Source organism: Haemorhous mexicanus, chromosome 5 (genome assembly GCF_027477595.1).
Source record: "Haemorhous mexicanus isolate bHaeMex1 chromosome 5, bHaeMex1.pri, whole genome shotgun sequence".
Taxonomy (NCBI): Eukaryota; Metazoa; Chordata; class Aves; order Passeriformes; family Fringillidae; genus Haemorhous; species Haemorhous mexicanus.
Genome location: NC_082345.1, coordinates 42,361,403 through 42,373,445, shown reverse-complemented (window position 1 = coordinate 42,373,445; position 12,043 = coordinate 42,361,403). Strand labels below are relative to the sequence as shown.

Sequence of the window (12,043 nt, the reverse complement as noted above, 5' to 3'; positions counted from 1 at the left end):
TTTCAATTCAGTTCAGGTCTTATCTGGTTTTACCTAATTTATATAAATTTATGTATTTTATTAGGCTAGTTGAGAAATAATTTGGCTTTTTATCATAGTCCAACTTGGCACTGTGATAAGTGTGGTGCTGAGTAAGTATTACATTATTCCAACTATGTCAGTCAACACTTGGATTAAACACAGAAATAATTCTCAGGTCTGTATCAAGAAAAGCAAGAAAGAAAAATCTCTGGGAATGCTGTGGGAAATTGCAGCTTCCTAGTGAGTATATGTATGTCTCCTTTGGAGCTCTAAAATACCTATCATTCTGAAAGAATTTGTTGCTATAAACGTGACTGCACAGAAAAATCCAGCTTTAGTGCCACTGCATAGATGTTCAAAGCTCCACGAAGTGCTGCCTTTTCTTGCCAAGAAAAGAAATCTGAGAAATCTACACAGCACAGCCTGTGGTGCAGAGCAGTTATGGTCATTGGTCCTTCCTGGTCCCCCTACACACATCCCTTCCCAGCAGAAATACAAACAAACAGTGGTGCTCATTATTTAAAATATAATAAGCAATGTAGATTACAGGGTGGTTCCAAGTAACAGAACTGCAAAACTGCAGTTTTCTACGATCACATCTCCAAAGACACATACCCAAATACCCCCCAGTGTGGTTATAAACCTTTTTACAAGGTAATCAGTATGTCATGTCCCTTCATGCTAGACCTGCACAGTGCAGGAAACATTACCTGTAGGAGTCTGTCATATGGTTTCAAACCTCCCAGATCACCAGGGCCAGCTGGTCGAATGTTTTTAACATACACTCCTTTTTCCAATAAACCATCTGAGACACTGAACCCAAAGTCTTCTCCATCAGAGTCCTTGTACAAAGTTACCTGTGGGGGAGAGGTGATGTGATGAGAAAGAAAAAAACCCTTGTCCCCATTTCTACAAGCATGAGGCAGGTTTTCTTCCTAGGATGGTTTTGGTGATTTTTTTTTCTTTTCCCACATTAGAGAGATCACTTACCTACCATTTGGTACTTACAGTATTTAAGTTGTCGCCATTTTGACATTATGTTAATATTCTCAGAAGCCACCTTATTCTTCTGTAAATAAACAGCCCTTTTCACTTCTGCTTGTCAGCTGGAAATTTGTGGTATTTAGCCCACCTTTTCTGGTGTCACTTTTTCATTCTTAGTGTTTTGTCTCTCTATTCTCTAGCTGCCAGGATCTGAGTACAAGATATGGCTTAGTTTTGCTTCAAGTACAAAGATCTGGCCTCAAACAACTGGTGGTGTGTCTTGCAATCAAGGGAATAAAGACTATTGTCAGTTTAAGCTCTAATCTGCCTGCTTTTGGCCAGGCAGTGGTCCACCCTGTAAAGCTTAACCTCAGAAGTGCTCAGTATAAGAGTTATAATGCAATCTTTTAAGGAAGTAAAAATAAGGCTCCTTCTGAAAGAGCTTGCAGGCAGTGTTCTTACAGTTACATAACCATGAGGTGGTCATTAAAAAGCAGGAAACAGAAGATTATGAAACAGTTAGGAGAAGGTTTGTCAGGTATTCAGAAGACAAGTCCTCAGAGATAGCTTTGTGAATTCAGCTATTTGACAGATAGAGACTTCTTTGTGGCTAGGTGGCATGCTTAGGTTTTTATTTTTTGTTGGTGCTCCCTCACATCAAGGGTGCTGACCCATGCAAGTAAACTGTGAGTGGTGTGCCTCTGTGCACAGATACAGTTGCACAGTCAAACCTGTGGTTTTAGTGCTGCAGCATGTATCACCCTGAATTCAAAATGCACTGGTTTTATCATACCTTGGCTGATAAAAATGACATTAACTGTTCCAAAATTTTATAATGGCTTGGTACAAATAATATTCCATGTGTTGCATCCTTGTGTGTGCACCAGCCACTGAATTCCTTCCTGATGTTTCTGAATTGCAGAATCATTTGAACTGAAGGGGACTTTGGAAAGTCTTTAGTCCAGTGTCCTGTTCAAAGCAGGCTGAGGACTTTGGTAGGTATTTCACAGAAGGATGCCAAGGCACAGCAGTGCTGGGGCACAGCACTGCTTGGTGCTGCCTTCAGAAAGCTGCTGAGCTCCTGTTTAAATTGCCAGTGTGAAAAGGTATGCCAGAACAGACCAGGCTGTCTCAAAACAGGATTAAAGGATTTGGGTTTCTTTCGGGCTCTCTGCCTTTTTCTTGACTTGGGTTTAGGGGTGTATCAGCCCTGCTTTGACCAGAATGAAATCACACTCCCTAGCAAGTTTGGTAGCTGTCCTGGGCAGCAGTTGAGAGAAGTTGGATACGAGGGCAGCAGCTGCAGTAGCACCATTTTCTCTGTAGATGTGGATGGTGCATTGTGGGGCTGCTGTGAAAACATCAGAGCCTTGTCCTGTGGGGAGCACAGACACCCCCATGTGGTGTTTGTCCCTTACTTTACCCCAGCTCATCCTCTTCCCTTGTTTTTCTCCCCCTGAACAGCACTGCAAAGCAGAAAGCCACACCTAAAGTCCCCTTAAGCTAAAGGTTTTCTTCCTCCCAGTGACTTTTTTGGGTATGAGCTGTCATTTCATACTTCGCAGGGACTGTGGTGTTTAGGTTTTTTGCCTTCTTTTCCCCCATCCTCCTCCAAAATAACTTCTTGCTGAACCTCATATGTCCTCCATCCCTGCATAAACTTTAGGAGTCAATGGGCATTCCAGCTGCTGAAAAACCTATCTGCAAATTCACAATAATTAATCATAGAATGATTTTAATTTGTATCAACAGATGCTATTATCAGCAGGACTCTAGGGAAATTCTAATAAATTCGCTATGAACAGAGGCTTTTGTTTGTGATATCACAGCATGTTTAACATGGCTTTAATGAAGAGTGTGTTTGAAGCTGCTACTAAAGTGCTGTAAGACCACCATTCTGCAAGACTAAAAAAAGCCAAACCAAAACAAAACAGAGAGATATATTTTATTGACAGATTTGTGTGCACTTCCTGGCAGAAATGAAAAATAACTAGCTCTGGACCAAGACCCAAATTCTCTTCTAGAAAAGTAACTTTTTTATCCTCATCATCACAAAGGACAGAAGTTCTTCAAGAAGCCTTGAAAAGTTCATGTAAAAATGGGATACAATGCCTAAGAGAAGAAGACTTGAAATACTCTGTCCTGTTCCAGCACACGTGGAATGTTTTTTAAAAGAAACTTCCCTTTTCCACTTACTTCTTTTCTTTTCCCCTTCTTCAGGCACTGGAGTCAAGTGGAGCTGAATCCAGCCCCAGATGAACTACAAAAGCACATGAAACAGGGGACTCTCTGAGGTCATCTAGACTTTATTCTTGTCCTAAGACAGGATCAACTGCACCTAAGTTGATCCTGTTGGGCAGAGATCTGCCCAACATTTTCAAATCTCCAGTGATCAAGTTTCCACAGTCTATTAAAGTAATCCCTTCTAGTCCTTCAGAAGTTTCCCTTGGGTCTAAACTAAATCACCCTTGCTGAGGCTTAAGCCTGTTGCTATCCAGAGAGAACAAGATCAGTTTATTCTGTTTTCTCTGCAGTGATGTGAGATAAGGCTTGTTTTTCTCTGGACCCTGTCCATATGGTCAACATATTTAAGTTTCAGATCCCATATGGATACTATTACAGTCAAGACCTTCTCAAAGACAAACTGGAGTGGAGAATAGCTCACCAGGGCTGGTGGTCCCATTCCTATGTTCTATGACAGTGCTGCTTTTCCCCTGCTTTCAGTGAGCAATCAGCAAACAGCACACACACAAATTTGGCTCTAGACACCCACAGGAAGAGCCACTGCACATTAGCACACCTTAACCTGGATCTTGTCTGTAATAATGCATGTGCTACTTCATGCATACCTTGTGAGACAGAAAATGGAGCATTTCAAATTACAAAGGGCATGAAAGAGGGGTTACATGTAGAGGGTCAGTGGGAAGTTGCTGCAATGCAGGGGACAAGGAAGGGCATTGGGAATGATCATCCCAAGTCTTTTATCAATCACATCTTATGCATTTCAAAATATTTTCTGAAGCTTGTGGTTCTTCAGATCTACAGATCCTAGATTTTTACAACCTGCTTCCCTTATGGCTGTCTTCTCTTGACTTTTGCTGTGCTTAACAGGAGCTTGAAACTTAAAGAAACTGATGCTTGCTTCAGGGATGAGGTAGCAATTTAACTTTGTTGCATGTTTGACAGCTGTCACATTTTCAGATGGAAGTCATCTGCAGACAACTTTCTTTTGTATAAGGGGTTATAATTTTCAGGCTAATTCTTTCCAGGGCAACATATATTCTTCAAAGGGAATCTCCGATAAAAGCCTTGCTATCTGAAATACTCAATTTCTATTTAGTAATGGGTATGGACAAAGCCCTGCCACAGGCGCCTTGTCTGGACTTGCAGCAACCCTCTCTGAAAGGAATAAAACTGCAGACAATTCACACAACACCTAAATCATGCTGGTTTATCTGTGCTGCTGATCACAACTCTTTGGAAGGTCTGATCTCAATAGCAAAATCTCAATTTGGGTGATTTGTTAGACTTTTAAATTTACATCAGGAGCCTAAGGGAAAAAGAAAGTGGATTTGGAAATTTAATTCATATTTCATAAGCAATTAAATAGTTACAAATTTAAAACACAAGCTTATACATTTTGAGTCTGTGCCTATGGCCTCTTCTCCCTCTCAAGTCTATGGGAAAATGCTTAATTTAAATTCATTCATCTTGCACAGATCAGCTATTGAGATATTTTAACTGACTGTAATTTTAGGTTAATGACTACTTGCAATAATAATATTGAAAAATTATCTGATCCTAGTGCATATTTTTGCTCTCAGAGGAAAGTGTGCTCTATGAAACTTCTAAAAAATGGTCTGCTATGATTTTTAGAAAAAATATTAATCCATATTATTACCCAAATAGATAAAATCATTAAAGACATTCATTAAATTTGGGTCCTGATATAGCAATACACTATCCAGCTAAATTAAATGTTATTAAACCATCTAGAACAAATGTTTGAAGAGATTTGTAGGACACTTATTTCAGTCCTAGTTTCCTCAGGACACAGAGAGTTCAAGAGCGCAACTGGTGAATGCAATGCAGAAAGAAGGAGCAGTGAAGAATTCAGTTTACTTTGCTGCAAAGTGAGCTCTGACCTGTGGGCAACAGGCCCAGCCTCAGCAGGGATGCAGACTCATCTCACTGGCACAGGACTAAGGCACCTGCTTGAGAGTCTGCCAAGGGAGGTCTCAGACAAGGTATGCCTCAGCTTGTATCTCAGACCTGCCCATACCATCACATTTTTCCAAGTCTTCCTATTTTTCAGTGGCCCAGCTAATTAAGACATTTGCCTGCAGAGGGCAGAACACATTGCCAGCAAGAGGATACATGAAAAATACTTCAACCAAAGCATTTCCTTGACAGTGAAGTCATTCCTGTGGCATTGCAGCTCTTCTGGAAAACTCTGACTGAACAAGCTGTCCAAAGAAACCTGTAATTAGCGTTACACTAGAGGTCTAATACAAAAATGAACATGAATACATGACAGAATAGCAGGCACACTGCTACACAAGGACCAGTATGAAAAATAACAAGTGAGAACTTGCTCAGATAAAAAGCAGTCCATGCTGCCTGGGCTAACCTGCATGTATCACAGGGATATAACCTCACTTTAGGGAATAAGAGCATAAGATCCAGTCACTAGTTTCTATTTTTCTTGAATGACTGTAAGGATTTGGAAAATCCTCGGTACACGTTCAACGTTTAGATTTTTTAGAGAGGAAATGACTCTTCTCTGGGTGACAGAACAGACAGTAAAAGCAAACTCAGCATCACTTCAGCAGACAGGGAAAAACTGTGTATATTGTCTGAACAAAATCTGGAAATTACTCCAAGGGAAGGTCAAAGCAATCTTAAAAATCAGCTGAAGCAAGAGAAAGCTCATGGACAGGTTATTTTTACTGCCCAGGACTCCACCAGTTAGTTACTATCACAGAATACCACTGACTCACTAACAGAAATCTGAGGACTCCTTTCCAGGTAATGATTTATTTTAACGTGGAAGGCTGGCTTTGTAATCCAGAACTGTGCCTTTGTTAAATGTGAGCACACTGTGAAATGCCTACTGGCATACTTTGGTTTTATATTTCACATTTATTCACCACTCAGAAAAACTGAGCACAGTACCTAACTCCACTCATCACATCAAGCTGGAAAGAGGAATAGCTTAAAACGATCACAACGCATCCTTATGGATCATATACTCTGGCAATGACTTATTTACCATATATGAGATCAATTCTCTACTACCTTTTATAAACATTCATGTAGCCCAAGCCCAGCAAGTCCTTACGTTGCTGAACTCAAGCGAACTACAGACTAAACTCAGGCAAATCCACAGGGCTTAGAAACCAACCCAAATCTCCTGAGAATGACCAGGTGACATATTAATGAAATTTCCCTGTGTTCTGCCTCCTCTCTGGAAAGATCTCAGACCTTTAAGAGGAAGATGGGTGGAGGAAATGGGATGCTCATTCCCATCAGGGAGAACAGCATCATAATGTCCCTCAAAGTTTTGGAAACTGGTTGCTCTTATGACCTCATTGGACTGAGACCTAAAGTGGCCAGGTGTTTGCTGTGCATTCCCAAACATACTTTATCCAGTACTGGCTCAGAGTGCAGTGCCACCTCCATATCACTGAGTGATTTCAACCATCTTGAGCAGTGAAAAGTTGCATAGTCTGAAGATTATTTATCCATTTTAGAGCAAAGGAATTTTAAAGACAAAAGAAGCAATACCTAATTTGAAATAACATTTCATATTATGTACATTGAATCTCTTGTATTTGATTCAAAATGAATGTTAATTTAAAAAAGGACCTATGGGAGCCCCAAACCCTCCTGAGTAATTTCCTGAAGAAATGTATTTTCTAGAAATTAAACTTTGCTTTCTTAATGAACACATTTTGCAGAGAAGAGTTATTGGTCCTGTCAATTCAAATTACCAGTGGATGCTCCTTTCAAAAGAGCAGTGCCTTTTGAGGATTTATTGTAAAATGAAATAGCAGACAAGGATGCATCTTATTCATTTGTTTCCCCCACAAGGATCTATCATTAATGTGTTTGTGAGAACTAATATGCATGGCCCCCAAATTACATCTGTGGAGTCATTATAAAAAGTGCTTACTGTGTTGCCATATAATTAGAGTTCCTGTGCTGAATATATTATTTCAAAGCTGTCAGAAGAAAAGTTACAGACCTTGTGTAACTCCACAGGAGTTGGTGACATGATTTCTTTCATTTCTTGCTTAAATTTTCTCAGAACCATGGACTTTCTCCCCACATCTGATGGCAATGTGTTGCTACGAGTAGCTTGACTGTAATGTGGCCTTACAGAACTTCTTTCCTGGAAGCTGGCTTGTCTTCCCAGCTGGTTACGAGGCTGTGGGTTCTCATGATTCAAACTCATTGTACTTCCTGACATGATTGTGGCCTAGAGCATTAATGAACAGGTTAATTTGTAACAGAGAATGTGGGTTAAGCAAGCGGTTAATTCACAGCAGTAGGAAAAACACCTCTATTCTTTGTTAGAACACAATCACTCAGGGCACAGCAAAAGGCAAGAGGATAGATGTTCAGTCTGCTTGCAAGTCACTATAAAATAAAGGACCACAACAAAACACAATAACAATATATGAATCCTATGGGAAAAAGTTTTCAGATGGCATTTCAAACTAAAATACTGAGCGCCAGAACTGCTGTGCTCGTAAGCCAGTCCCCTGGCAGACTGAAGAGTATGTAGTGCAATTGCTTATTTTAAAAATATTTTACACATAAAACAACATCTAAGTTGTGGCATAATTGCATTTGTTGGAATTGGAACTACAGGAAGGCATTTACAATTCAGTCTGTGTGTGGAAGGTAAAAATATGTGAGCCAGCAGAACTCTAGAGCCAGCATGGGCAGAGTGCCTGGCTGCTACCCCAAGCTCGGGGAAAACTCAGAGCAGGGGAGCTCACTGCCTGGAAAGAAACTTTGCATGACATGCACACTGCAAGAGTGGCTGCCTTAGCTCAGCACTAATACTGGCCCTGGTCTCACTGCTGGTTTTAATCTCAGTAAAAGCCTTTTGTTTTAGATGCAAGAATACATGAAATCATGAAAGATGATGATGGGAGTCATCTCTCCCACCGGGTGGAACAGACTGAACTTTAAAAGAATCCATGCACAGCAATGAGCCTTCACCCTTGGGAAAGATTTTCTGCTCTGGAGAATGGGAGGCATATACATGCACTTTGGCACAGCCACTCTGGGGACAGAGTGTGCTGAATTTCCTATCTATTATCTCTTCTGATGGACAACTGGAAAGGGAAATTTAAAGACCATAACCTGAACTCTGACTGGGACTGGATGCAGACAGCCTGCCTGAATGGGAGAAGTAAAAAATTAGGACAAAACAGACAAATAAATGTTTGCCTATAACTCTGGTGAGCATGTCTGTCACCCTTCCTTCTCACAGCTGCAGCACTACGTTCACTCTAAGATAATGGATTGTAGCCAGAACACTCTTTTGTGCTCAGTAATGACTGATATTACTGGCTGATGGAGCAAAAGCAGCCAGAGGACTTGGCAAACAACAGCCTTCTTTGCTCTTTGGCTGAAGACCTTGAAATGAAAAATGATAAGGAGTCCTTGACTATGCCATGGCACCTCATAAAGGAGAGACATGGCCACTCTCAGCATCCTGTCACACTGAATGAGTCTGGCTTTCTTTTCAGAGCTGGGGTTTTGCAACGAGGCAATGCTATAAATGGTACATCTACAGTCCTGAATTTCACTTTCATGAAGGGCTGAGGAAAATTCAGTGTGTTGAGGTAACTGAATTCTGGTCAGCATGGATGACCTATTTCTCTTTTGGAATTATCTATTTCCATATCCTTTTATTATGCTCTGAATGCTGAAAACTGCAAGGGAAGCCTGCAGTACTAAACCATATCTAACTATGGAATTAAACCAGTATAACATTTTCTCCTACATTTCTCTGGTTTTCAGTAACAAATATACGAGAATCACATTTTGCTACCCAAACATGCAATATAAAAGCCATAAATCTGAGGAAGTAAATTAATCTGAACTGAAAAACTTTCACCCAGTTATGCCATTCACATTCCTTCTGGCTGCTAAAGGACTTTATATAACATAAAAATGAAAATGAGATTCTGCCAGTTTTGCAGCTCCAGGAATTTAAAAGAACATAAAAGAAAATATTTTAGGACCTTTCATTCTGTAGCTTTAATTGGTAGTATAAGGGTAATTGTTCTGATTAGTTAACTTAGAGAAAAGGTGATTAGACAATTAAAGACTCCCAAGTTACTCTGTCTCTGTTTTCTTCCCCCGATGCCCTCAGCACAATCTAACACAAAGCATGGTTAGATTTGTAATAAACTTAAGGATGAAATACGAAAATTTGTTACAAAGTGAAGAAATTGCTGCATAGTGAACATTTCTCACATTGGCAGCTTCTTTTTCTTTCAGAGTGGTACGATTATAGGTAAACATTTTGAGAAGCTGATTTTCTTTTATGTTCATCTTAAACAAATTAAGTTTCAATTTAAAAGACAACCTACAACATGCTAAGAAAAGCTGCATGAAGGGTCTGCCAGCGAGTGGAATGTATTGCTGCAGAGAGGTTATGCCCACTTAGAAGTTCTGTGCCATTTGCTGCCTGTACAGACAGCATCAATGCTTATGCACAGCAGAAGCTGCAAGTCAAAAGCACTGGGGTGAACATGTTTATAGAATTTTGGTTGCATTGCACAAAAGAAAACAGCTCTGGTTAGGGGCAGGGGAGGCAGCTGCACAAGCAAAAATATAAAGGTAAAGGGTAGGTACCAAGAGAGTCATGTTTCTCAAACACAGACGCCTGTCAGCCTTGTCCTGTGGAGAGGGGTTAAAGCTTTTAAATGAATTGGTGTGATTAGTGCAACTTAAAAGAAAAAAGGAGAAAATAAAATGAATGTAAACCAAACCAAAACCATTATATTTCTCTATAATTGGAAAGAAAGGTTAAGATTGTTCTACCTCTAGTTCCCTCAGAATTCCTGACTGGCCACAGGTCTCTAAATCCTCCAGAGCCTGAGACCAGAAATTTTCCTCCTGGTCAGCCTCGGTGTTATCATGGGTACCTGTGAAGCTAGATTTACAATGAGAAGTTAAAAAAATGTGGACTTTCCCCCCCCTCTAAAAATATATATTACACACGTGCCTTGGCACAGACTGCAAGGTGAATGACAGAACGTTATGCAGGAGAGTGGGGAAGAGTCGCTGACCAGGAGAGGCCGGATGGACATGCAGAGCACATGACAGACAAGCCTTCTCATAACCTGGCAGTCACTAGCAGCTGGCAGGATCTGAGCAGCGAGCTGTTCACTAAGGAGATAAATGGATTCCAAGAATAATTCAATACACATTTTTACTGGATTGAACCCGGGGCCTCCCTATGGAAATTAATGACTCAACCAGTAGCTGTGTGCGGAGCTGCTCCGTGCAACAAATATTTGCAATAAAACCTTTCAACCTCACAGACTTCTCCCAGGCAATATGGAAAGAGTCCTCTTTTGTTTGCAAACAATGTTTTGCAAAAGAGGCTTGGTGGTGCTTTTTAGTGGATTCCTTCAGCCTAAACTGCATTTATCAATTTAAGCCCACCTGATTGCCATAATATAAACTGCTCCAATCATTTCATACATAAACACAGAGAAACTTTCAGGGATGCCACTGTCTTGCATGGAAACTTAGGTCTCTGGTGTTTCATAAATGCACCCAAAGCCTTATTAAAAGCACTCTTGAGCAGATGTTGGTAACAGTGATGCTTAGGGTAGCTGCTCAGCAAGTGAGGTCTGATAAGAACCAGAGCTCTGGGCGGCGGTGACACAGCCCAAAGCAACACCTTTACAGTGTATGTGTGTGTACAGGGAGGGAAGCAGGAGGGGTTTCTACCTTAGCAAGGGGAAGCAGCTCAGTAAAGGTTCACAGAAGCATCAGAGCTGCTGCGTGGGAGAGGGCTGATTATGTGAAAGGCACAGGGGAACAAGGACGAGGAAGGAAAGTGACAATTTGCCCTTTTGGTGGCAGCAAGCTGTTACTTTGGAGCAGCTGCCCATGGACTGCAGCTAGTGGTGCTTAAGAGCACATAAACAGAGCAAACACTATTATGGAAGCATCTGAGGCCTTGCTTGACAAACAATGTATTACTGAGAATAGCGTGAATGTAATTCTGTTTACAGAATAGCTTTTAAATAGGAGAATTGCCCAGCACAAGGGAGGAAAGCTTGAATGCTTCACACACATGATACTCTGCCTCAGAGATGCTTTCTTACAGCTACAATCAGTCAAGCAGACAATGGTCAGCCATTTCAATCTCTTATTGCAATGATTCTCCACCTAGCATCACTGTCTCTTCTAAGATATTGCAATAGATACAGCAATGGCAAGAATACCTACTCAGATCACAGATGCAATTCCTCCCAGGCAAGACAAGAAAGTATTTAAAACATGATTTTAGAAAGATCCTTGGCTTCTGAAATGAGCTTTTTCAATAAATCTATGTAGTTCTTTCAATAGCCAATTTTGAATACAGATTAATTTATCCATTACAATATCTCTTGTTATATTGCACATTAATGATACCAAATGGAACTTAAGCTAATGAACAGGATAATTTGAGGCAATTGTCTGCAACAGAAAAACCTGGATTTCCTAGAACTGGAGGTCCATTTCTTCTCTGACTTCTGTGAAATAGAAAATCATGATGCCTCTATGTCTGGACTTCTTAGTGGAAGCATTTTCTTTTTCAGCTCTCCTCTCCTCTTTTCCTCTTTCTCTGAGTCTTATCTCCTGGTGTGTGAAATCTCAACTTTTGCACCTTCATTATAGCCACATTAGTAATTTGTAGCTGAGCTACTACACCAGAAAACCAAAAGAGGTATCAAAATAATTTATCTAGATGTCTTTTTTATCTAAAACCTGAGGGATTGATTTTAAATAATAT

At 40.5% G+C, this 12,043-nt stretch overlaps 1 protein-coding gene across 3 annotated transcripts in view; it reads right to left on the bottom strand.

The window, feature by feature from the left end:
* The window catches only part of GRIP1 (glutamate receptor interacting protein 1), a 307,820-nt gene that overhangs the window by 2,179 nt on the left and 293,598 nt on the right, over window positions 1–12,043 (bottom strand). For all 3 annotated transcript variants that reach the window (XM_059846957.1, XM_059846958.1, XM_059846959.1), the window contains 3 exons: window positions 10,075–10,186; window positions 7,253–7,486; window positions 732–878 (listed from right to left, as the gene is read on the bottom strand). In XM_059846957.1, coding sequence (XP_059702940.1) covers window positions 732–878; window positions 7,253–7,486; window positions 10,075–10,186 — 493 coding nt within the window. The remainder of the gene's footprint in view (window positions 1–731; window positions 879–7,252; window positions 7,487–10,074; window positions 10,187–12,043) is intronic.